Here is a 27,240-nt window from a genome sequence, read left to right as displayed (position 1 = left end):
CACCAACACAATGTAACACACCGATACACGCCAACACACACTAATACTCACTGATACCATGTACCACACCAACACACACTAATACCCACCAATACTCACTGATACAAGGTAACACACACTAATACCCACCAATACTCACTGATACACACCAACACAATGTAACACACCGATACACACCAACACACACTAATACTCACTGATACAATGCACCACACCAACACACACTAATACCCACCAATACTCACTGATACACACCAACACAATGTAACACACCGATACACGCCAACACACACTAATACTCACTGATACAATGCACCACACCAACACACACTAATACCCACCAATACTCACTGATACACACCAACACAATGTAACACACCGATACACACCAACACACACTAATACTCACTGATACCATGTACCACACCAACACACACTAATACCCACCAATACTCACTGATACAAGGTAACACACACTGATACACCCTAATGCACACCAATACAATGTAACACACTGATACTCACACCGATACCCACTGATACAATGTAACACGCCGATAAATACCAACACACACTAATACTCACCCATACAGTGTAACACACCGACACACACATTAATACCCACACCGATACCTACTGATACAATTACACACACCGATACATACCAACACACACTAATACTCACTGATACAATGTAACACACGACACACACTGATACACTTTGATACAATGTAACACACCGATTCACACAGACATAATGTAACACACTAACACACACTGATACACAGGATACCCACTCATTCACACTAATACAATGTAACACACCGATACAAGGACACACAATGACACACACTGATTCACACTGACACAGACGAATACACACCAACACACACTGATACACACCGATACAACGGAACACACTGATACTCACCAATGCACGCTGACACACACCGGTACTCACGGATTCACACAGGTACACACTGACACACACGCTATTACAGACTGACAGATGCTTGTACACACTGACACACACCAATACACGCGTGTACACACTGACACACACCAATACACGTGTGTACACACTGACACACACCAATACACGCGTGTACACACTAACACACACCAATACACGCGTGTACACAGTGTGCTGCACTGATTTGCAGAGTTGCTAATGAGCTGATTAGTATAGATCGGGATTAACCCATTGATTGCTGCGTTAGTGACGGTGTTCCAGGACAGCGGCCGATACCCTGCAGGGGATGCGATCACTTTGTGCGGCTGATGCTTCCAGCGCATCCCCCCCCCCCGTCTCCTGAGGAGGGGCCGCGGCCAAACTCTCTGAAAGTCCCACGGGTGGGGGCGGGCTTCTGACTGTCGGCTGGGGGTGGAGGGAGCCTCCGACTGGTCCTGCTCAGAAGTCTGGGAATGTCATGAAGCTTCTGAGTCGGAGCACCATGGCACCTCCCGGAGCCGCGTCCCGCCGTGCCTTCCCAGCGCTGCCCTCGGACCTCTTGCTGGCGGTGGGGCTGCTGGTCGTGGTGGGGTTGGTGGGACTCTTGGCGAAGCCCCAGGAGCCCTGAGCTGCAGCTCTTTGCCGAGGGTTATGCTGCCGGGAGACGGCGACCATGGAGAAAGTCTCGGCCGGCGTCTCCGCGCTCACCTGGAGCTCCGTGGCTTTACCTTTGGACGTCATCGTCAGCAAATTCCGACTCCCCACCCTCGTCAGACTGGGAACAGGTAACGGGACGGAGCGCTTCGCCTCGGCTGAGAGCCATGCCTCGGCTGGGGGTGATGCCTCGGCTGAGAGCCATGCCTCGGCTGGGGGTGATGCCTCGGCTGAGAGCCATGCCTCGGCTGGGGGTGATGCCTCGGCTGGGAGTGATGCCTCGGCTGGGGGTGATGCCTCGGCTGGGAGTGATGCCTCGGCTGGGGGTGATGCCTCGGCTGGGGGTGATGCCTCGGTTGGGAGTGATGCTGAGGCTGAGGGTGATGCCTCGGGTGGGAGTCATGCCTCGGCTGGGGGTGATGCCTCGGCTGGGGGTGATGCTGGGAGTCATGCCTCGGCTGGGAATGTCTGAATGGAGACATCTAGAACAGACAGGGAACCTGCTCCAGGACCCACTATCTTAACTAAGTTGCTCTAGATATTTCCTGCCCTAGGAGCTTACAATTTAATTTTGGTTTCTGAGGAGCAGAGGCAGCGGGTGATTTATTCAGGGATGGAGGCAAAGTGTATTCATGTCGAGGGGCACAGGGGCAGCTTCTGGCCGGTCTGATGGGAGTTGTAGATTCTGGCTGGCCTGATGGGAGTTGTAGATGCTGGCCGGTCTGATGGGAGTTGTAGATTCTGGCCGGTCTGATGGGAGGTGTAGATTCTGGCTGGACTGATGGGAGGTGTAGACTAAGGCTGGTCTGATGGGATGTGTAGATTCTGGCTGGCCTGATGGGAGTTGTAGATTCTGGCTGCACATTATATATAGCCGGACAGGGATGCGTCTCAGGGCATTTATCTGCGTTGGTTGAAGTGCGTTAGCTGGGCGAGTGCCCTTGACGTAATGTGAATGCCCCCCAGGGGCCACACGTGGGGCTCCAGGCGGCACTGGCCTTGGTGCGGATATTGATGGCTGAGGCCATGAGAGACGTAGATTAGGAGGGAGAGACCAGGGGCAGATTTACTAAACAAGTAGCTGATGCTGGGGTGGAAGAACTTTCTCTCCCGGGTCTGTAGGTTGTATTTTATGGAGCGGTTTGGGGAAAAGCCCCGTCCTTCATACTGACAGAAAGCCCGTGGTGGGAGCACAGTAAGGATCCAGTAAGGGGGCAAATGGTGCTGACCTCGGCGGTCTCTTCTTCAGTTGGAATAACAGGGAGGATTCTGTAACCAGGGGGGATCTCTCTCGTGCTGGAGCTTGCAGTGGATTGGGGGTCCGGCAGTGGATTGGGGGTCCGGCAGTGGATTGGGGGTCCAGCAGTGGATTGGGGGTCCGGCAGTGGATTGGGGGTCTGGCAGTGGATTGGGATTGGGGGTCCGGCAGTGGATTGGGGGTCCGGCAGTGGATTGGGGGTCTGGCAGTGGATTGGGATTGGGGTCCGGCAGTGGATTGGGGGTCCGGCAGTGGATTGGGGGTCCGGCAGTGGATTCGGGGCCCCCAGCAGTCGGGAATCTTTCCAGCAACGCATTTTGATGCAACTCTCAGTTATTTAACTCCTTGAGCCATTTTTGGACAGGGCCATGTCTATCCCAGCCGTTTCTTTACTGCCTCTCCTGGGAGTCTGTCCCGTGCATCCACCCTCCATGCCTGGCAGGCCTCTCACTGGCTCGGAAGCAGAGCGGGCCGCGGGGGGCCGGCGCATTGATTGATAAGGCCGCTCGCTTTGCCGTCAGACTGAAAATAATCGATCTCCCCAGGTCAGCGCGTTAACCCCATGTCTGCCAGATTATCAGACGCTATCCGTCGGGTAAAAAAAAATAATCTGCTATACTGACCCTGGCAAACCCCCTGGCATAAAACAGATTGCAAGCTCTTTAGCACAGGCACACTGCAAATTGGGCTCCCAATTTATGCTAAAGAGCTTGCAATCTACTTTTGGGAAATCTAAGATGTTATTTGTTTATACAAAGTGACTTCAGCTCCATGTTTCAGTTAATGAGGGGCAACCTGGAGAGTTTCAGTGACCAGTCGGGGGGGATGGGGGCATCTGGTGGTTCTCTAGCTGCTAAAATTCCCGTCATGCCCGATCACCCATTGAATGGGAGTAATGGGAGTTGTAGGTGGCTCTGGGGCAGTTTTCAGTCTGTGTGTGAATGTAGAATGTGGGTCACACTGGACCCCAGACACTGTGAATGGGGGGAGGGGGCTGATTTAGTGCGGGCGCTAATAAATGAGCTTCCCATGGGCCCCCCTGCGCCTCTTGGCACCCACTTCAGCTGCTGGGGGTGTTTGCGTTGTGCCCCTCATTAGCATGCAGGGTGCGTGGGGCAGATGGCAGAGCCTGTATTATCCGCACACAGAGCTCCTGTCCCGCTCCCCTCCCCCAAAACCCTGAATGGGGGGGGGGCTACAAGGATTAACCCCTTAAGACCAGGCACAGGGCTTCTCTCTGCACACGTCCTGGAACTACATCAGTGAAGGGGTTAATTTACCAGCAGACCCCATCTGTCCACCAGGAACGTAGCGCGGTGCGGGGCAAAAAAATACAGAAGGGCAAAAAAAACTCCAAATACAACCCCTGAGCAGGGTGAGAATCTGTGATCCGCGGGGTGACAAAAGCCCCATCTGCCCCGGAGCCGGAGGAAGGCGCCCCACGGATGGTAAATGCAGCTTTCCCATGGCTGTCACCGCATTTGTGGCCCCCGCCACTACTATTTGTGGCCCCTGGGCAGGAGGTTCGTTGTCTGTGGAGCTTGCACTTAGCAATGAGACATTCTGCGAGTGAATGCGCCCAGAGCGTGAGATCCGACGCGCTTCACGGAGACACAAACTGTGAGGTCTCTGACCCGTCACCCCGTGGCCCGTGGCCCCCATTTCCGGCCTGGCTAGAAGCTCAGGGCCATCTTCTGTACGTTTCGCGGCTGTTACAGGCATGCAGTCCCAGGCCCTCTGCTAATTTCCCCTCACCCCCCTATTTCTTCTTTTGGCCGCCATTTTGAGCGGAATCCAGTGGAGTCGGCGGGTGGCACGCAGCAGAGCTGAAGAGGGGCCCCAAGACTCCGGAAGAAGGGCAATAACCGATCTGGGACCGGCAGCCGTGGCCACCGACAGCTCAGCTGGCAGACTCGTTATCAACTCTATCACACTCAGCCGTGGGAAATCCTTGGTTTGTAGCTTTAAAAACTACCCCCCCGAGCAAACTGATGACCATGTCCAGGGGCAGGAGAACAAACCCTCGTGTCATCCAAAACCGCCTCTTCTCTAGCCCGACTACAACACCCCAGAGCCCTAGACCGGCGTGAAGAACCAACTGCCCCGGGCGGCCGGCTGTAGGGGGCATCTGCCACGGTCTGGGTAGCCGAGTGATGCCCCTCTGCGCCACGAGGTGACCATCAATCTCAAAACCCCCACGATTTGTGACGCCAAGTCCGTCCAGAGATATTTCAGCATTTCATGGATCAGGGGTTAAAACGTCAGCGATATTTAGAGTGTCAGCTCATAGGCCAGGACCCCGCCACTTGGGAAAGGGGGGGTTCTGCCCATCGGTTGCCATGACACCCAGAGGCGAGAAGTTTCTAGAGTTTCTGTAATTCCAGGTTTGGAGCTGACAGCCGGGAGTTAGAGAGAATCGGTGGTAATTATGACCCCGTCGGCTGCCCCCGCGTTCTTACCCCTCGCAATGGCTGGGATTAATCACTGCGTTAATCACCCCACGCACTTCATGAGGTTTAACGAGGGGTTAAAAATGAGTGCGTGTTATAAGATGCGTCAGAGTAGCCGGATCACAAGCGGTTAAATGTATTTTATTTCATATTAATGATGTTTGCTGATAAAAAGCCCCCCCATCATATCTGTGTATAATGGGAGCGGCCATCAGAACTTCCTGTTCCCAGAATCTGCAGGATTAGCTCTCCCCTGTTGTCAAGTTGCTGATTGTTGCTGATTGGTTCAGGCAGCCTCTGTCAGTGTGGGGGGAGGGGTTTTAGGGTCTTCAAGACAGGGAATTGATCAGCTAATGCTGGCTCTGCCACAGACTGCCACTCCCATCACCAGCACTCTCAGCACCCTCAGCTATTTCAGTGTTTTTTACGATCAGAAGAAACCGTGACCTGTCTGGTGGTAAAGATATTCTGAATGGCGTCACCTGTATTCAAGCAGGGATTCCAGCTGTGATATCATTAAATCAGAGAAGACTGTGTGACCCCCGAGAATCTGCCCCTTCACCCCGAGACTGGGGTAAAAACCCTGAGAATCTTCCCATTATCACAGAGACTGGGGTAAAAACCCTGAGAATCTGCCCATTCACCTCGAGTTTGGGGTAAACACCCTGAGAATCTGCCCATTCACCTCGAGTTTGGGGTAAACACCCTGAGAATCTGCCCATTCACCTCGAGACTGGGGTAAAACCCTGAGAATCAGCCCATTCACCTCGAGACTGGGGTAAAACCCTGAGAATCTGCCCATTCACCTCGAGACTGGGGTAAAACCCTGAGAATCTGCCCATTCACCCCGAGACTGGGGTAAAAACCCTGAGAATCTGCCCATTCACCCCGAGACTGGGGTAAAAACCCTGAGAATCTGCCCGTTTACCCCAAAACTGGGTAAAAACCCTGAGAATCTTCCTATTATCACAGAGACTGGGGTAAAAACCCTGGGAATCTGCCCATTCACCCCGGACTGGGGTAAAATCCTTGCCCCTTGCTGTTGGTCCGTGCCATTTTTCAGCCGCTGTCGTGGAATAGATTTATAAATAAAGTTTTTGAACCCCGTCTTGTCACCGCAGGGGAGCGCGTGGAGGGCGTCAGCGACCAGGATGTCATCCTGATCCATTCCTGCCGACAGTGGACCACGGTGACGGCCCACAGCCTGGAGGAGGGCCACTACGTCATCGGACCCAAGATAGACATCCCCCTCCAATACCCAGGTGAGCAGGATGCGGGGGGGCCGAGCCGGGTGGGGTATAGGGGGCTGAACAGGGGCATTAGGACACGGAGGGGGTAACTGGGCCTTTTGGGGCGAATCTCGTGTTGTAGCTGCTTCCTTGGTCCCCTATAGTTACAGTATATTGGTTGCCGTGGTGACTGCTCCACTTTTAGTAGCCCGGTAGCTGCTGTTTCTACACGTTCATTCTTCTTGGCCACACTTGGGTTAATTGATTAGGTTTAGTCGGTTTATACATTATGGCGGGTATTGGGCAGCCGGTGACGCCTGTGACCTGACGTGACCCCCGGCATGGATTAATAGCGGCTGTCTGCAGGCTGACAACCCCAACCCGAGACCCCCCCCCCCCCGATGCACGCCGCCTGGTTGCTCTCACTTGGAGTTCTGGCCGACGGAGTTTATTCCAAAACTTCATTCATAAAACACTCGCCGCTGGTGCCGGGTCTTGTGCCGGGTCTTGTGCCGGGTCTCTGCGGCTTCTACCATAACTGGAGGGTCCAGGGGAGGGCTGGAAACGGGGGGGGGGCAATGAGCTCATATTCTAGTAACCTGTCCTTACTCAGGAGGTCCAGCCCGGGACAGTTTGGGGGGATTTGGCTCGGAGAAAAAATATCCCTAAACTATGGGGCCCAGGATATGTAAGGGGCCCCTAGGGCCCATCCCACGCACAATGGGCTTCGCTGTAGGTTCTCTGTGGACTTCACATACAGCGGGACGGAGACCTGAATGTTCCTCTCCAGGCCGCCTCAGGTTTCTCCTTCCGCTGCCGGCGAGAGCTTTAAATGTAATGACGTAAAACGGCGTGAATATGTAACACAGATGCCTGGGCATGTCTCTCATTGGCTGTCTCTTGGATCACGTGACTGCACAGGTATGAAATGTGCTCGTTAATGTGAATTCATACGATGAAGTGAATAAACCAAAGCAATATGATAACCCCGACTGTTACAGGGTCACCGTACCCAAGGCTGGGTACCCCTGTTTGAGGGCTGAGGAATCACCAGTCAGTCCCTCATACGGATAGCACTCAGCTATCCACGGATCATCCAGACCACCATTCGTAGTAAACCAAGAAGAACTCTCTTTATTACAAACACACAGAACTTATATACAATCTCAATGCAATGTGTACCGAACCCAACCCCCAATCCCATCACTCCCATCCCATCACAAATCCCATCAGTATACAGGGGATGTATCAGGTGAGGGGATTACAGAATACAATGGGTTCCCCCACCTGTGTTATCCCCCCTGTAGTGCGGGGGCCGTCTGGGCAGACAGGGCTGTGTTGGCTGATTAAGAGCCCCAGCCAGATTATAGGATCGTCTCTTTGAAGGCTGGGGCTGAATCCACATCAGTCTCTGGGCCGGTTACACAATAAACACAATATAATATATTACCGGGTCACGGTATACAGAACCGGACACAAAAGTGCTCCGTGACCCGGCTAAACTTCATATGACATATGAGCCAGCTAGCCTGGCCCTGTCACACCGACGCAGGTCCAGTAATGAATAATTACGAGTGATGTTAACAGGGCCTCTCTAGTGTAGAAGGTCTGGGGCCCCCCTGAGACCTGGAGACTCCCCTGCACCCCAATGAATACGAGTTTTGTCTAAGGCTTTAATATATTGCATCAACATGAATGCATAGAGGAATGATTCAATTAATGCATGAAGGAATGATTAGAGGAATGATTGGATGGATGAATGGAGGAATGATTGGAAGAATGAATGGATAAATGATTCAATAAATGCATGAAGGAATGATTGGAGGAATGCATGCATTAATTATTGGAGCAATGATTGAATGGATGAATGGAGGAATGATTCGAAGGATGAATGGAGGAATGAATGAATGGATGGATGATTGGAGGAATGAATGGCTGAATGCATCAATGAATAACACATCTAGCAATTAACCTCTCAGGAGTGTACGCCGAGGCAACATTAAGTGTGATTCTTTAACAAAGTAGCAAGGGGCCTTCTGAGCCTCCAATGAGCTGCGACCCAGCTCTGCCCTATCACGGCCCCCCCCAGACCCCGGCCTCAGCGGCTCCTTAGCGGTTTATTGTTTCTGGCTGCGGGGATGTGCGAGGGATCTGAGGTCATTCCCGCTGAGCTTTGGCTTTAATGCGCGCGTTCTGATGGCAGCGATTCAGCTGATGCATAAGTAATGAGAATGCATCCCGGCCACTCAGAAAGGACGAATAACCTCCCCCGTCCCATTCATAAAGCTGCATCATTTTCCCATCATTCTAGCACATCCTCGCAGACACGGAGCGCGAAGGGGCACACGCTAAGCACATACATGTCCGGGCCGTGCAATACCCAGACCTACAGAGCATCTCCTCGCTGTTCAGAAACAGAGTTCGGCCCCCGTCTAGTCGCCCGTTTCTCCCGCTGTAAAAATTCAAACCTTAATCAGTCGTTGGTCTCGTCTTAGATCCAGGAGCCGGATGTCTATCCCATGCGTGTTTAATACCCTCACTGTATTACCCTCTACCACCTCTGCTGGGAGGCTGTTCCACTTATCCACCACCCTCTCAGTAAAGTAAAACTTCCTTCCGTACCATCTCAGTCTCTGATCCTCTAGTGTTAGATTCCGCTCTTTTGTTCTAACTTTTCTCCTCAGGGGATGGGGGGGTGCGTGGTATGTTACCTGAATTGCCCCATCCCCACCCTCTCAGGTAGATGCCCCTGAGCCCGTGGTTATCTCTCCCGGCCGGAGGATCCCTGGCGTTCCGGGAAGGCGGATGTTTTAGTGCATAAAATGCAATCTTTACTCCGGAAGGAAGGCAGATGATATCCCGGCTCCGAGTCCCAGGGGCCCCGCGGGGACGCTAAGTGCAGAAGGTAAAGAGGTTATGCTGGGTCAGGGCAATAAAGTGCCTGCGCGAGATCATACAGAGAGCGGGTGGGGACACTGTGGGGGTCCCGCGTTTCCAATGCTGCCCACAGTCTCGCTGTCTGGGTCGCTGGGGTGGGGGTTATTCATCTGTCGGGGGAGGGTCGGGGGTTGCTGGCTGAAGTTACCCCAGTATGTAAGATACTTGAGCTGTTCTAGTAATTGCCCAGCACTGGTCCATGATTCGGCCCTCCAAGGGGTACATATTATTCTGAACCCCTTGTTACAGAAACTGGCAAACAAGTCATCTTCAGCCTGCGCAGCCACAACGCCTTTAATCCACCAACCAATCACAGTAACAATCAGTACCTGGGGCAGATCCGTCCACACGTGGGTTACCGGGGGGCAGATCAGGCCACGTGTGGGTTACTGGGGGGGGCAGATCTGGCCACATGTGGGTTACCGGGGGGCAGATCTGGTCACGTGTGGGTTACCTCGGGGCAGATCCGTCTACGTGTGGGTTACCGGGGGGCAGATCAGGCCACGTGTGGGTTACTGGGGGGGGGCAGATCTGGCCACATGTGGGTTACCGGGGGGCAGATCTGGTCACGTGTGGGTTACCTCGGGGCAGATCCGTCTACGTGTGGGTTACCGGGGGGCAGATCCGTCCACGTGTGGGTTACTGGGGGGTCAGATCTGGCCACATGTGGGTTACCGGGGGGCAGATCTGGTCACGTGTGGGTTACCTCGGGGCAGATCCGTCTACGTGTGGGTTACCGGGGGGCAGATCCGTCCACGTGTGGGTTACTGGGGGGTCAGATCTGGCCACGTGTGGGTTACCGGGGGGCAGATCCGTCCACGTGTGGGTTACCGGGGGGGTCAGATCCGGCCACGTGTGGGTTACCGGGGGGGTCAGATCCGGCCACGTGTGGGTTACCGGGGGCAGATCTGTCCACGTGTGGATTACTGGGGGGCAGATCCGGCCACGTGTGGGTTACCGGGGGCAGATCCGGCCACGTGTGGGTTACCGGGGGCAGATCCGGCCACGTGTGGGTTACTGGGAGCAGATCCGTCCACGTGTGGGTTACTGGGGGGCAGATCCGGCCACGTGTGGGTTACTGGGGGGCAGATCCGGCCACGTGTGGGTTACTGGGGGGCAGATCCGGCCACGTGTGGGTTACCGGGGGCAGATCCGGCCACGTGTGGGTTACCGGGGGGCAGATCCGGCCACGTGTGGGTTACCGGGGGGGCAGATCATTCTTGGCCAGAAGAATTAATGATGAATTAAAATCTCTCTTCCAATCATTGTAAATGTAACCCTTTCCCACCCGGACAGTGTGTTTCCTGGCAGTAAAATGTATCCCGTTATATACTATGCCGGCTGCAGGGTTTTCTGAAACTTTATTTTTATTCTTATTATTAAAAGCCCCATCGTGGGGCAGCAGGGGGGGGTCACCCCCCCTCTTAGGGCTGGGCAGCGAGAGGGTTAATTTCAGGGTGTATACGGGATGGGGGTCAGACCCCCACCTCTGTTAAATGAGGCAACGTGGGCAGTGGGGGCTTTTAACTCACCGGCTCCTCAATAATTAATGAGCTGATCCTAAATAATTCATCCTCTTCCTCCCCGTGGAATTCTCGCCTCGAGCCCCCCCAGCGCTGCTGACCCCACGGTGCAAGTCATTACTAATATTATTATTATTACTACTATTACTATTATTACTACTATTATTACTATTATTTATTATTATGTATTATTATTACTCTTACTAATACTATTATTACTTATAGTATTATTACTACTATTACTAATACTATTATTACTATTATTACTAATACTATTATTACTATTATTGTTATGACTATTATTATGTATTATTATTACTCTTACTAATACTATTATTACTTATAGTATTATTACTACTATTACTAATACTATTATCATTAATACTATTACTAATACTATTATTACTACTATTACTAATACTACTATTACTATTATTACTAATACTATTATTGTTTTGACTATTATTATTTATTATTATGTATTATTATTACTCTTACTATTATTATTTATTTTTATTAATTACTCTTACTATTATTTAGTATTACTTGTATTATTTATTATTATTATGACTATTATTATTATTATTAACATTATTATTTATTATTGTGACTATTATTATAATTGGAAATTATTCTAGCCTTGGTGCCTGAATAATTATAATTTTAATAAAGACAGGAGGCGAGTATTTTGCATCTCTTCCTTTACTCTCACCAACAGCAGCAAAGAAAGGGTTAACAAGAAACAGTGAAACAACCAATAGAACATCATACAGGAGGTATATAAACCCCTAAACCTTCCCCCTCTTCCTCTTTCGTCCTCTGCGAACCGGAGCCGAGGAGCATCAGAACGTCCTCAACGGAGAACCAAACCGAAGAACAGCAACTGGAACCGGAGCTTGAACCAGTAGAACTCCTGAACCGGGCAATCAGGCGCCCGTAATGGCGAACCGCAACAGGAACATGCGGAAGACGAATTCAGGCTGGAAAGAGAGAGAAAACTGTAACAGAACCATGCACCAGCAAACAAAATATACACAACAGCCCGACAAAACAGAGCATAAAAGGCCAGCGCAGAAAAAACCCCAAAGTGCGAGAAAGAATAAGCACGCATCAAACGCAAGCAGACATACTCACCACCAAGCCCAACACACCCCTAGGGAGAGGAGGGAGGGAAAATACTCGCCTCCTGTCTTTATTAAAATTATAATTATTCAGGCACCAAGGCTAGAATAATTTCCAATTTTAAGGCAAGACAGGAGGCTTCCTATTTTGCAGTTTTAACGCCTGATAAAAGAGCTACAGCAGCCGAAGAAACTGGCCGAAAATAGAAGGAGCGAAACGTGGAGGCCCGAGACCAATCCGCAGCCTGAAGGATGTCCCAGAGGGACCGAGTGGGCGCCAAAAGACGGCTCCACCCCGGCCAGAGACAAAAGCCACCGGACCCATCTGGCCAGCGTAGGAGGAGACACCGCCTTAAACGGTTTGACATAAGAAATAAGGAGTTGGGAGACCGAGGGAGGTCGGACCACCGCCGAACGAGAGAGGTAGGCCTGGACGCACCGAGCCACACAAAGCTGTGGATCCCCAGCAAGGTACGGGTACGACACAGAGGAAGACAACGACTTGGTCCTCCGAAGGACCCGAAAAGTAACGCCCTCAGGAGAAAAAGAGATACCGGACGCATCGAACGCCCGAACATCCAAAACCCGGCGGAAGGACAACAGGCAGAGAAGCAACGTAAGTTTTGCCGAAAGCTGCCGAAGAGACAAGGATTCATTATCGGGCCAAGCCCGAAGGAAATCCAACACCACCGCCACGTCCCAGAGGGATTCGTAACGAGGAGCCGGAGGCCTAGACAGACGGATGCCCCGCAGAAGGCGGCAAACCAGGGGCGCCTTACCAACAGAATCACCGGCGAACCCCACATGCCCGAACGAAATAGCCGAACGGAACACGTTGATCGTCCGGTATGACTTGCCCGACTCGAACAAATCAGCCAAAAAGTTAAGGACAGATGATGGACAACCCTCGAAATAAGAGCGAAAGGAGAGAAGGCATAACCGCCCGACGGAGGCCACTCCTGGGAGAAGGCGTCCGTCGCCAGGGCTTCTGGATCCAGAAGCCAACTGAAAAAGTCTCTCGTTTGCCGGTTCGTCCGGGACGCAAAGAGGTCTAGACACAAAGGACCCCTCTGGCGATGGAGAGCCTGAAAGACCTGAGGATGAAGTCTCCAGTCGCTGGCGTCCCGCCAGTGCCTCGAGAACCAATCGGCCAGGAGATTTTCTGCGCCCGGGAGATACTCCGCCTGCAGGGTGATATTGCGGGCCAGACAAAACTTGAAAATGTCCTTGGTCACTTCCGTAAGTCGCCTGGAGCGAGACCCGCCTAGCCGGTTTATGTAGCGCACGGCCGACACATTGTCCATCCGAAGGAGGAGACAGCAATTCGTGCGGTCCTTGGCCAAGCTCTTTATCGCGAACGACCCGGCGATCAACTCCAGACAGTTGATGTGGAGAGAGCGCTCCTCCAGGGACCAGAGGCCCCCGGTCGCCTCTGAGGCGGAGGCTGCACCCCAGCCCAGCATGCTGGCGTCTGACTCGAGGACGAAATCCGGCTGGGATCCGAAGATCGCCCGACCGTTCCACGCCTCCATATGCCGAAGCCACCAGGTCAGCTCCTGGCGAACCTCGGGGTTCAGCTGAACCGGCTGATCGTAGGACGGGATCCTGCGGAGATGATGCGCCTTGAGGTGCTGCAGGGCTCGATAATGGAGCGGACCCGGGAAAATCGCCTGGATGGGCGACGAGAGGAGGCCCACCACCCGGGCCAGGAGACGGAGAGAACAGGAATTCGCCCGAAGGAGCGCCCGGATCTCTTTGCGGATGGCCACAATCTTGGGCCTCGGGAGGCGAAGCATGGCAGCCAGCGAATCTATCTCGAAGCCGAGAAAAAGGATGCGCTGCCGCGGAGACAGCTCGGACTTGCTTGCGTTTACCAGGAAGCCGAGCTGGTGGAGGGACTGGACCGCAAAGTCCGTCTGAACCCGGAGGGACTCTTTGGAGCTGGAGAAGAGCAGGATATCGTCGAGGTAGACGATGCACCTGATACCCCGGGAGCGAAAGAGAGCCATGACCGGCTTTAGGAGCTTCGTAAAGCACCAAGGGGCAGAACTGAGGCCGAACGGCAGAGCCGTGAACTACCATATTTGTCTGCCCCAGCTAAACTGCAGGATCGGGACGGACAGGTACGCGTCCGTAAGGTCCAGCCTGGTGAACCAATCGCCCTCCGACATAAGGTCTCGAAGGAGGTGGATACCCTCCATCTTGAAGTGGCGATACACGACGAACGCGTTGAGGGCCCGGAGGTTGATAACCGGGCGGAAGTCCCCGGACCGTTTTCGCACCAGGAAGATAGAACTGAGAAACCCGATAGGGCCCGACGCCCGCTGGATAGCGCCCTTGTCGCGAAGGGAACGAAGTTCCGCTTCCACCAGGGCCTGGTCGGAGGAAGACCTGCGCATGGGGAGAGGCCTGCGCGACTGATGGGGAGGAGAAACGAAGTCTATCTGAAACCCCCGGACCGTTTGGAGGATCCAAGGGTCTGACGAAATCCGCCCCCAGTTGTGGAAAAAACGAGATATCCTGCCCCCCACCCGAGGAAGGGAAGAAGGACAAGAAAAACTCATGCTTACCAAATCCAGAACGGCCTCTGGGGAATCCGGTAGCGCCGCGGCCTCTGCTGCCTCCACATGGGGCGAAGGACCGCTGCTGGAATGGGGGTCTGTAAGCCGTCTGGGTCTGCGTGAAACTCCGGGAGCCTTGGAACGAGGAACGGCTGGCGACCCGGCCCCGCGGTCGTCCAGCCCTAGCGGAAAAACGAGGGCTCGACTGAAAGACCCTCCGCATGGACAATTTGGCCTTATTCCAGGAGGTCATCAACGAAACATGCTTATTCAGTTCTTTGACGAAGGCGTCCCCGAATAGGAGACCATTAGCCGCTGCCCCCAAATCCTTGGAGCCTAGTTAAGCCAGGCGGGGATCCATGCGAAACAACGCCGCTTTGCGGCGTTCGGTGGCTAAGGCCACGTTGGCATTGCCCAGGAGGCACACTACACGTTGGGCCCAATCACGAACGAGCTTAGGGTCGAGGGGAGCCGCCTGTAGGATGGCCCTGTCAGCCAGAGACAGGATTTGGGTAACGGGGCCCACCAGATCCAGCAGTTTGTCCTGGGCTGACTTGAGACCCTGTTCCAGCCCTTTCCTGGGGTCCCGCTTTTGGAGGGACAGAAGGGAGACCAAGTTGGGGTCAAACTCGGGAGTTAGAGCCACCTTATCCGGTATGCAGGGGCGTGGGCATTCAGCCCTCATCTTGTTGCGCACCTCCTTAGGCAGGGACTTGCGAAGCCACTTATGAATATACAGAGCGATATGTTCCGGAGGGGCCCATTCAGTGGCTCTGGGGTGGCGCATAGTATGCGGGTCAAATAGTGAGGAGCCCGTAGGATCAAGGACTGGGAGGTCCGTGGAGGTGGAAGCTGCATGTGCCATAGGAGATGAACCCGAAGGTTGTTGGGGCTCGGCCAGGTGGGGCTCATCCACCAAACACTCACGAACGAAGCGTGAGTCGAATTCTCTGGACGAAACCAGATTTACTGAGGCTTCAGATCCATCAGAGGAATCAGCCCGCCATTCATCCACTATGGAGAGTGGGTCTTGAGAGGGACCTTCCACACAATCTAGGAGAGGGGTGTCTGAGGTTTTAGGCCGTTTGGCGGGTGCCTTACCCTTGCCCGCTGACACACTGCTACCCTTCCAAGGGCGCTTAGAACCAAGAGCCTCCTCGTCAGACTTCTCAGAGTCAGATTCTGATGGCACAGCAGTAGGTCTGGAGGGTGCAGGGGGCTGCTCTGGAGGCATATTAGCTGTCATCTTGGATAGGAAAGATTCCATGGAGGAGGAAAACTTGGACTCTAACCAAGCCATGAAGGCATCCTGAGAAGGAGTGTCGTCCTGGGACATGTTGAATGCAGACACGGAGGCTCACTCAGACAATGGTAGTGCAATATGATGACAGGGGCTCGCCCCAAAAGGCCTGTAGCCACGGTGAGCAGCAAAGAAAGAGGAAGAGGGGGAAGGTTTAGGGGTTTATATACCTCCTGTATGATGTTCTATTGGTTGTTTCACTGTTTCTTGTTAACCCTTTCTTTGCTGCTGTTGGTGAGAGTAAAGGAAGAGATGCAAAATAGGAAGCCTCCTGTCTTGCCTTAAAATTACCATTATTATTATTTATTATTATTATTATCATTTATTGTTTTCTTTAGCGCCGTCAGATTCTGCAGCGCATGTATGGAGAGAGCTCCCATTTTTTGTGAGTGTTTGCACTGATTGTTGCACCAAGGAGGAGCCTGGCAGCTGCAGCTTTACCCGAGGAATATTATTATTCTCCTTAGGGAGAAGCTGCAGCTGCCCAGTTCCTTGTTGGTGCAACAATGTATATATATTTGTATACATTTTTACAGGATGCTTATTATTGTTATCGTTGTTATTATTATTGTTTATTTGTTATTGTTGTTTTTATTATTATTATTATTGTTATTAGTGGCGAGGGTTAATGCCCCGGCACAGGCTCCTCCATAAATGGATCCAGACGCGGGGGATCGTTTTGCCCCCTCGGCTGTTTCCGGACCCTCGGTGTCACGCACACGTGGGCTGGCAGAGGGAAGCAGTCGCTGCTGTCCGCGGTCCTGAAGTAACCGTCCCCTGCACAGGGGGCTCGGAGAGAAGCTTTCCGCAGACCCCCGTCGTCTGGGGAATGAGCCGGAACGCATGGAAAAGACTCAGGCCGGGCTCTTTAATTCATTTCATTAAGCATTAATGCTCATGCTTTACTGGGAGGGGGGTAGATAAGTGGAACAGCCTCCCGGCGGAAGTGGTAGAGGGTAATACAGTGAGGGTAAGGTTTGGGTCTTTACAGCAGGAGAAACGGGCGACTAGACGGGGCCGACGGGGGCCGATCTGCATTACTAAAAGTCCCATGGATGAGCTTGATGGGAGTCATCTCCTCTGAATAGGGAAGTATATTGATAACCCTTCGAGTGCCAGTGGCAGACCACAGACATCCTCTGTGACCCCCAGGACCTTTATTATTAACCCTCTGAATGCCGGATGTGCACATTAAACCTGTCATACGATCCATGGCTGAGCGTCCCGGGGGAGGGAGCCAATAAAGGTGACCTCAGCAGAGGAAACGCCACAAACCGTTAACTCTATGATTGGCCTCCAGGCTCAGAGACCGGCCGCTAGGGCTCGACCAACTAAACCATGTTAACTCAATAAATGCCGGAGGCCCAGAGGGATATTGGGGCCTGTTAACCATTAACGTGCTGGGTAGCAGAAGCTGGTGATGGGATTCTTGCCCCTCGGATCTGACCCGCGTGTAATGCCCTGGGTTTATCACCCTGACCGGGAGCTCTTTGATAATTGCCCCTCACCCCCCATCCTCTCCATTTACAGCTCATGGAGGGGGCTCGGGGGGGGGGGGGGACAGGCATTTTTCCCGGTAATCATCTGATCCATTTCATGGCATTGATCGGTCACCCGGGACCAAGAGCTGACCACTTATTGCCGGCGGTTCCACGTCTGTCTGTAAGGCGCTGATTCCAGGCATGTCCCACCACGGGCCAGACTGCTTCCCCGATAATTGGGTTATTCCTCCCCGCTGTACGTAATGGGAGCGCCTGGCATGTGCACAAAATAACATGTACCCCTACCACCTCTCCAGATTACCCCCTCAGGGTACAGATCACTCTGACCGTGGCCCCTGGGTACAGATCACTCTGACTGTGGCCCCTGGGTGCAGATCACTCTGGCCGTGGCCCCTGGGTGCAGATCACTCTGACCGTGGTACCTGGGTGCAGATCACCCTGACCGTGGCCCCTGGGTGCAGATCACTCTGGCCGTGGCCCCTGGGTGCAGATCACTCTGACCGTGGTACCTGGGTGCAGATCACCCTGACCGTGGCCCCTGGGTGCAGATCACTCTGGCCGTGGCCCCTGGGTGCAGATCACTCTGACCGTGGCACCTGGGTGCAGATCACCCTGACCGTGGCCCCTGGGTGCAGATCACTCTGACCGTGGCCCCTGGGTGCAGATCACTCTGACCGTGGCCCCTGGGTGCAGATCACTCTGACCCTGGCCCCTGGGTGCAGATCACCCTGACCGTGGCCCCTGGGTACACAGCGCAGAGCACACAGCCGCAAATTCCTCTACCCCTGGCCCCCCCTCTCCACGGACACCGCTCAGCCCAAAATGGGCAAAAGCCGCAAAATCCAGACAAAAGCTTATTTCCTCCATTTTCATTATAATTATTATTTTTAATTATTGGAAATGAATCGAATTAATTCCCCGCTAATAACCCCAAAAGTCTGAATTCTATTAGAATCGACTCAAAAATATTTCGGAGGGTTAAAGGTCAGCGGCCGCAGGTTATTTACTCAAAGAAGAAAGATTGACTTTATTCATAAATTCAATATTTTCTTTTTTAAAACTTTGCAAATTGTTAAATATTTCTTTTTTTTTTAGTAAATTTTGTAAACAAAAAGCCCTTTTCTTACTTGTTGGGTTTGTATTTCCCCGTCTGGCGTTCAGAGGGTTAAACGTCAGCGGATGTGGGCTATTTATTGCAGGCTGTATAAATTATTGTTGTTAGAATTTACTCAAAAATGAAATATTTAGTTTATTCAAAAAATGTTAAAAAACACCGTAATCTGCAAGGTTTCGGAGGGTTAATGGTCAGCGGCCGTGTCAGGAAGCACTAGATATATATAATGACGCTCGTTAATAATGCATGGAGCAGACATGGCCCTTTTATACCGGCCCGTCCGGCCCCCGCCGTCTGACGCTCCCGGCTCATTGAATCGATAACGGCGATTGTGTTCGGGACGCAGGGAACAGAGCGAGCCGTTCGGGGAGCCGAGGGGCCACTCGGGCTGCACTTAACCCATTAACTGCTTGGGGGGGGCAGGTAATGTCAGCGAACTTGGACTGGAAGGAAGCGCCTGCGGCCTGCGGTCTGACAGACGTTTTCTGGATGGATCGCCGCTCATGAGAGGATTTATTGGGCTCTGGGGATCCCGGCCCGCAGGATGTGGCCCCTATAGAATCACACAGGGGCAGTAACTTCTCCCCATACACCCGGCCCATTACCTGCAGGGGTCAGTAACTGCCCCATACACCCCCCCCCATTCCCTGCAGGGGTCAGTAACTGCCCCATACACCCCCTCCATTCCCTGCAGGGGTCAGTAACTGCCCCATACACCCCCCCCCATTCCCTGCAGGGGTCAGTAACTTCCCCATACACCCGGCCCATTACCTGCAGGGGTCAGTAACTTCCCCATACACCCGGCCCATTACCTGCAGGGGTCAGTAACTTCCCCATACACCCCCCCCCCATTCCCTGCAGGGGTCAGTAACTGCCCCATACACCCCCCCCCATTCCCTGCAGGGGTCAGTAACTTCCCCATACACCCGGCCCATTACCTGCAGGGGTCAGTAACTTCCCCATACACCCGGCCCATTACCTGCAGGGGTCAGTAACTTCCCCATACACCCCCCCCCATTCCCTGCAGGGGTCAGTAACTGCCCCATACACCCCCTCCATTCCCTGCAGGGGTCAGTAACTGCCCCATACACCCCCCACCATTCCCTGCAGAGGTCAGTAACTACCCCATACACCCCCCATTCCCTGCAGGGGTCAGTAACTGCCCCATACACCCCCCATTCCCTGCAGGGGTCAGTAACTGCCCCATAGACCCCCCATTCCCTGCAGTGCAGTAACTCTCCCTGGTGCTGAAGAATATTAAATGCTTCTCCTTATATTGACAAATGACTTTATCGCCCCCTAGTGGTGACCGAAGGGAGTTACTTGTTCCAGACTAAAGATATTTACTTTAGGGGGCCGGTCACTGATTTATCTATACATTATACAGGGGGCCGGTCACTGATTTATCTATACATTATACAGGGGGCCGGTCACTGATTTATCTATACATTATACAGGGGGCCGGTCACTGATTTATCTATACATTATACAGGGGCCGGTCGCTGATTTATCTATACATTATACATGGGGCCGGTCACTGATTTATCTATACATTATACAGGGGCCGGTCACTGATTTAGCTATAAATTATACAGGGGCCGGTCACTGATTTATCTATACATTATACAGGGGGCCGGCTCACTGATTTATCCATACATTATACAGGGGGCCAGTCACTGATTTATCTATACATTATACATGGGGCCGGTCACTGATTTATCTATACATTATACAGGGGGCCGGTCACTGATTTATCTATACATTATACAGGGGGCCGGCTCACTGATTTATCTATACATTATACAGGGGGCCGGTCACTGATTTATCTATACATTATACAGGGGCCGGTCGCTGATTTATCTATACATTATACAGGGGCCGGTCGCTGATTTATCTATACATTATACAGGGGCCGGTCACTAATTTATCTATACATTATACAGGGAGACGGTCACTGATTTATCTATATATTATAGAGGGGGCCGGTCACTGATTTATCTATACATTATACAGGGGGCCGGTCACTGATTTATCTATACATTATACAGGGGCCGGTCACTGATTTATCTATACATTATACAGGGGGCCGGTCACTGGTTTATCTATATATTATAGAGGGGGCCGGTCACTGATTTATCTATACATTATACAGGACGGCCAGCTCGCTGATTTATCTATACATTATACAGGGGCCGGTCGCTGATTTATCTATACATTATACAGGGGCCGGTCGCTGATTTATCTATACATTATACAGGGGCCGGTCACTAATTTATCTATACATTATACAGGGAGACGGTCACTGATTTATCTATATATTATAGAGGGGGCCGGTCACTGATTTATCTATACATTATACAGGGGGCCGGTCACTGATTTATCTATACATTATACAGGGGCCGGTCACTGATTTATCTATACATTATACAGGGGGCCGGTCACTGGTTTATCTATATATTATAGAGGGGGCCGGTCACTGATTTATCTATACATTATACAGGACGGCCAGCTCGCTGATTTATCTATACATTATACAGGGCTGGTATTCAGTTTGAAATGCCCCGTGCAGGGCTGTTTTCATTCGGTGACTTTCCTCTCTCTGACCTCCCAGGGAAGTTCAAGCTGCTGGATCAGGACCGGGACGTGCGCGAGCCGGTGCAGTACTTCAGCAGCGTGGAGGAGGTGGCCAGCGTCTTCCCCGACCGCATCTTCGTCATGGAAGCCATCACCTTCAGCGTCAAGGTCAGGGCTCTGTCCGCCTCGCGCACGTCGGCAAAACTACAAGGAGTGCCGGGCTCCAGTGACCTTTCCAGAAGTCCCTTTTTATACGTAACGCAGCCGTGCCTTAACCTGAGTGCCGTGCGTGAAATGTGGGACGTAAAGCGAGTCCACGTATCAGATGCGTTACTTTACTAAGAGGGCTGTAGATACGTGGAACATCCTTTCAGCAGATGTGGTACAGATTATTACAGCAAGTGAATTTCAACATGCATGGGACAGGCACAAGAAACCTAGAAACCCAGAACCATCCGGCCCCCTCCGGCCCCCGTCTAGTCGCCTGTTTCTCCCGCTGTAAAGAGTCAAACCTTAATCAGCCGTTGGCCCTGTCTTAGATTCAGGAGCCGTATGTCTATCTCATGCATGTTTAATACCCTCACTGCATTACCCTCTACCAGTTCTGCTGGGAGGCTGTTCCACTTATCTACTACCCTCTCAGTAAAGTAAAACTTCCTTCCATTCCATCTCAGTCTCTGACTCTCTAGTGTTAGATTTCGGTCTCTTGTTCTAACTTTTCTCCTCCTTTGTTCTCTTTCCTGTCCGTCTTTAAATCTGTTTATATATTCAACTGTCTCTCCCCATCCCCTCTCTCTCTCTCTTCTCTCCCCCATCTCTGTCTTCCATTTTCTCTCTCTCTTCTCTCCCCCATCTCTGTCTTCCATCTTCTCTCTCTCTTCTCTCCCCCATCTCTGTCTTCCATCTTCTCTCTCTCTCTTCTCTCCCCCATCTCTGTCTCCCCATCCCCATGTCTCCCCTATCTCTGTCTCCCCATGCCCTCTCTCTCTCTTCTCTCCCCCGTCTTGGTCTCCCATCCCCTCTCTCTTTCTCTTCTCTCCCCCATCTCTGTCTCCCCATCCCCTCTCTCTTCTCTCCCCCGTCTCTCTGTCTCCCATCCCCTCTCTCTCTCTTCTCTCCCACGTCTCGGTCTCCCATCCCCTCTCTTCTCTCCCCGTCCCCTCTATCTTCTCTCCCCCATCTCTCTGTCTCCCATCCCCTCTCTCTCTCTTCCCTCCTCCGTCTTGGTCTCCCATCCCCTCTCTCCTTCTCTTCTCTCCCCCATCTCTGTCTCCCCATCCTCTCTCTCTCTCTTCTCTCCCACATCTCAGTCTCCCATCCCCCTCTCTTCTCTCCCCCGTCTCTGTCTCTCATTCCCTCTCTCTATCTCTTCTCTCCCCCATCCCCTCTCTTCTCTCCCCCATCTCTGTCTCTCATCCCCTCTCTCTCTTTGATTTCCCCATCCTCCCTCCCTCTCTTTCTCTCTCTCTCTCTCCCATGCCCTTTTCTCTTCTGTCTATCTCTTGTTTCCTCCCCCTGTCTCGCTCTTCTGTCCCCCAAGCCGGAGATATTGAGCTCCCTTAGTCTTTCCCGACGTAGTCTTTATCTTCTGGGCAGGGCAGCACAGCAGAGCTGTCCAGCTGGACCCAGTGAGAGGAGTGACTTCCTTGTCTCGTTCCCAGGTGGTGTCAGGAGAATTCAGCGAGGACAGCGAGGTCTACAACTTTACGCTGCACGCCGGCGACGAGCTGACACTCATGGGCCAGGCGGAGATCCTGTGTGCCAAGACGGTGAAGGAAAAGTCCCGCTTCAACACCATCCTGAGAAAGCTGGGGAAGACGGGGACCCTCGGCAAACAGGTGAAGGGCAAGATGCCCTGTCTGATCTGCATGAACCACCGGACCAACGAAAGCCTCAGCCTGCCCTTCCAGTGCAAGGGAAGCTTCAGCACCCGCAGCCCGCTGGAGCTTCAGATGCAGGAAGGTGAACATACCATCAGGAGCATCATCGAGAAGGTGCGGCTGCCTGTCAACGTCATCGTGCCCACGCGCCCGGCCCGCAACCCTTACGACCTTCACGTCATCCGAGAAGGTCACCGCTATAAGCTGGTGAGCATCATCTCCAAGACTGTAGTTCTTTGCTGCCTCCTTCGCAGGGAGGAGGTGAACCCCTTCCACTTCCTGCTCCTCACGGACATGCCACGGTTTTCTCTACCTGAAGGTCTACTCTGTGGAGACCCCCACTTTGACAAACTGGTGAGAGACTGCTCCCTTTTCTGCCAAGAGCAGAGGTTCAACCCGGATGAGTATTCCAAGGCTGTCCGAGAGACCAAGACCGACTTCGGGGAAGAATGTGCCAGCCCCAGAAAGATCCGGGTTTGCCTTCAAGGCTTCTCTACCGGATCCATCAACTACACCAGAGAGGAACTCAGCCAGGGTCTCCAGCGACTCTCCCTGTGTGTTTACAGCGGAACGTTACCCGAGAACCCCGGTCCACAAAACTGTGGGGAGATTCCACACCAGGGTTTGGGGTCATCTTCAGAGAACTCAGACCTCGATAGGGAGTACATGACCCCCGACTGGGTGGAGCGGGATTTTAGGACTCAGGAGCAGGTTGAAATTCCATACGAAGAACTTTGGACCAACCAGAACTCTGACAATTACTCCGAACCCAGCAGCAAACCCATCGATCTGGAGAGCTACAACAAGGTCCAGCAGGACTTAATCTCCTTCACCACATTCTCTCCTCCCTTGGAGGGCAAAGGAGTTTCGTCTTCTCCACCGGCCTTAAATAAAGAGGAGAAAAGGACAGAGACGCCACCTCCAGTCCCTCCAAAATCTGATGCTGTGAGTCCTCTAGTTTGTTCGTTAATCAGCGTTTATTTGATTTTTTGTTTGGTTTTGGTGAGTTCAGGGAACGGGGTGGCCATGAGTAACGATGTTATGTGTCCACATTACTTCAACATCTCAAAGGGAACACAAAGATTCTGGAAAAAGGGTAATTTCGGCAATACTGAGTGAAAAATGACTAATTTTAAATAAATATAAGAAACATAGAAACCCAGAGCCTGCCGACAGATCGGCCCCATTCGGCCCCCATCTAATCACCCAAACAGGGCAAATGCACCCATTTCCTGTAGTATATGGTAGCGTCACTTCGAGAGACGCTCTGGAATGAGCTGCTTTAGTCTCTATGGTTGGCAGTGGCAACTTTCCAGGCCCCTCTTTCCGTGTCCCTGTGACTCCATATGGCCAAAAGAATCGCCCTGAGCCTGAGGAATTCTCCTCCATGAAATGTGATGCAGCGTCATCTAGTGGGACCTGCGATTCCTGCATGCAAATGGGATTATTATTATTATGTTTTATTTATATAGCGCCAGCAACTCCCGCAGCATTTCCTACAGTCCCTGCATTCAAAGGGTCGGACTGATACTTTAGGATCGAGACACTCGTTTAACACATCAGATATAAAAAATTTTACTCTTATTACAATTATATTGGGGGGGGAGCAGACCGGGACAGAAAGAAAGCTGCAGCAGCTGGTTCTAGGCTCCTGCGGCGAGGCTGACGCTCGCGGAACATTTAATACCGAAGAGGTTTGGCTCCTTTTCAAAGTTATTAAAGGTCACCCTCTTTTCTGATGTGAAGTAGTTGAAGCAGTGACCCCATTCTGGGTAGTCTTTGTTAGTTCTTTACTCATGAAATGCCCCCCCCAGCACAGAGATGCCGTCATTCTTCGTACCCCTTGAGGTCCGGTCTCCAGTTAATGCCCCCCCCCCGTGGGAACATCTCGCCCCAAAGTGTGATAATGTCAATAAATAGCAAGTCGGCGCCGCTGGTTACTTGCGGTTGCCGTGACGCCCGGCCGCTCCGATATTATTGGCTCTGAGACCCCGTAACCTTTATCCGGGGAGACGCGGGGGGATTGGTATCTTAGAGACGCTCGTCGGGGGCATTAAACCCTGAAGACCCTCTGGAGCGATTGTTAGCCATTTAGATGATTTTTAAGGCATTAACCCATTTGGCTCCAGATGGCCCAGTGTCGCCATCCACAACCAAAAATGGAAAGGGTTAATTTTCATGATGGGGGGGCTTGCAGACACTTTATTAATTTTAGCCCGATTCCTAAAGATGTGCTGGCTGCTCCGACAGAGCCACATCTAAAGGGCCCAGGGGCCAAGAGACACGCAGACGGCTTTGAGGGTCGAATGGATTCCAGACATGGTCTGGGGTGAAGTTTTCATTTTGTTTTTCCCTCGTTTTGGGGCAATTAATTTCATTTTCTGCCCTTTCAGATTTTTCTTTCATTTGGAAATGAAATTTGTTTTAATTTCTCTGTCATCGTCCAGCAAAAGCTCTCCTGCAGCAAACCCACCGAGCGGAATCAGTGAATGGCGCTCCTGTAAATGGCGCCCGCGTGGCTTTGCTTCAGTAAAGCTTTTGCTTTGAGGTTAAATGTTCTCGTGAAGCCTGATGGATTCTCTCTTACAGGTGAGGGAAGAATGTCGCCTTCTCAATGCCCCCCCAGTGCCTCCGCGCGGCGGGAGACTTTTTCCGCCCTCGTCCAGCCCCCCCGTCCCACCGCGGATTCCAAAGGCGTCTCTTCTGTCCACCCAGTCCCCCGGTCCGAGCCTGTCCTACTACTCGCCGGGTCTCCAGGACATGTGAGTGAATCCGACGGGGTCTTCCTCCCTAACACTAAATATATAAATATATACTCATATATATATGAGTCCCCGACACGGACCACAAGCCGGCAGCCTGACCCCCATCGCACCCCAGAGCCCTGTAACCGATCGCAAGCTCGTTTCTTTATTCCTGTCCTGAATCTTATTGCAATCTTATGTGAGCCCTTTGGGAATTATGGGGCCCTAGGCTGTGATGTTAGAGCCGCAGGGGGTATTATTGATTAATTCATTAGCACCATCACATTCAGCAGCGCAGTACAAAGGTCTTCTCGATGGTTACTTGGCAAACATCTCTCTCCTGTATTCCATTCGATAATCAGGGAAACACATCAGTCATTAACGCTGCCCTGCTGTCCGTGGCTGCCCTGGCTGTCCGTGGCTGAAATGTTTCTTTTGCTTTCCCGACAGATCAGGAAATCGCAGCGGGAATTGCTCCCCTTCTCCGGATTCCTACTCCCTGTACTGTTACCCCTGCACGTGGGGGGACTGCAAGGCCGGGGATGCCTCCGGTCGCCAGATGTCAGGAACCATGGCTTCCACCTCGCAGCCCACGCACACATCATGGTCAGACTCTTGGGCCTACCCTGACAGCGGCCCTAGTGTGGCCAGCGGCCGAACGACTCCGCTCCTGAGTACAGACGCCGCGATTAAAACATACTACAGCTGCCCTAGACTGAAGCCCCCGCAAACTCAGAAACGATTTGCCCCCTTCGGAGCGCTCAATCCATTTGCCAACCCGGCCTTTGGCTCCACTCCCTCGTCCTCCGGAGAGCGGTTGGACCCCTTGGAGAGGCAGAAGTCGCCCCTGTCCTGTGCGTCTGACGTCCTTGACCCTTTCGATGTGAGTAGTGGTCAGAGCGGCTCTCCAGATTCTCTCTCTGTTGGATCTGAGCTGCGTTTCATCCCCGAACCCATCTTTAAAGCCGGTGGGACCGGCTCGTGTCCCGTGCCCCCACCCAGGATGACAAAAGGCTTTGAGACTGAAAATATTGTCATCAGGAGCACAGCCCCGCTCTCCCCTACTATCCTGAGAGGGGCAGAAGGGGGTATCACCAGAGTTTACCTGACCCAAGGGGTCATCGAGGTGCCGCCAGTGTCCTCCAGAATGAATTCAAATGCGTCATCTCCTCACACTCCAGGAATGCCCCGGTTCCCCGGGGACCCCCACACTTGGCACCCACCCTCTGACCTATCCACCCTGTCGGTGGAGGAGGTGTCTCGGTGCCTCAGGTTTATCGGCCTGTCGGAGGATGTGGTGACGTTCTTCATAAAGGAACGCATTGACGGGAGCATTTTCGTGCAGCTCACGGAGGAAATTCTTTCCGACGACTTCAAACTTACTAAGCTTCAAGTGAAAAAAATCATGCAATTTATCAAGGGCTGGAGGCCGAAAATATGA

At 52.5% G+C, this 27,240-nt stretch overlaps 1 protein-coding gene across 1 annotated transcript; it reads left to right on the top strand.

The window, feature by feature from the left end:
* The first annotated feature begins 1,625 nt into the window (after positions 1 to 1,625).
* Positions 1,626 to 27,240, top strand: LOC149271728 (GRB2-associated and regulator of MAPK protein 2-like). The gene is made up of 7 exons (XM_089507173.1): positions 1,626 to 1,737; positions 6,436 to 6,576; positions 21,213 to 21,343; positions 22,837 to 24,000; positions 25,645 to 25,817; positions 26,250 to 26,701; positions 26,765 to 27,240. The coding sequence occupies exons 1-7, from the start codon at positions 1,626 to 1,628 to the stop codon at positions 27,238 to 27,240; spliced, it is 2,649 nt and encodes an 882-aa protein (XP_089363299.1).

Source organism: Sceloporus occidentalis, unplaced genomic scaffold (assembly GCF_023333645.1).
Source record: "Sceloporus occidentalis isolate IW3139 unplaced genomic scaffold, rSceOcc1.0.p SCAF_469, whole genome shotgun sequence".
In the NCBI taxonomy this organism is placed as follows: Eukaryota; Metazoa; Chordata; class Lepidosauria; order Squamata; family Phrynosomatidae; genus Sceloporus; species Sceloporus occidentalis.
This window is presented reverse-complemented; position numbering and strand designations above follow the sequence as displayed.

What these genes read in the sequence shown, in the direction of transcription:
- LOC149271728 (XM_089507173.1), top strand. Translation starts at nt 1,626, where the DNA reads ATGGAGAAAGTCTCGGCCGGCGTCTCCGCGCTCACCTGGAGCTCCGTG. An exon ending in CCTCGTCAGACTGGGAACAG is followed by an intron (nt 1,738 to 6,435) that starts GTAACGGGACGG and finishes TTGTCACCGCAG; the next exon opens with GGGAGCGCGTGGAGGGCGTC. An exon ending in TGTGAGTAGTGGTCAGAGCG is followed by an intron (nt 26,702 to 26,764) that starts GCTCTCCAGATT and finishes CCATCTTTAAAG; the next exon opens with CCGGTGGGACCGGCTCGTGT.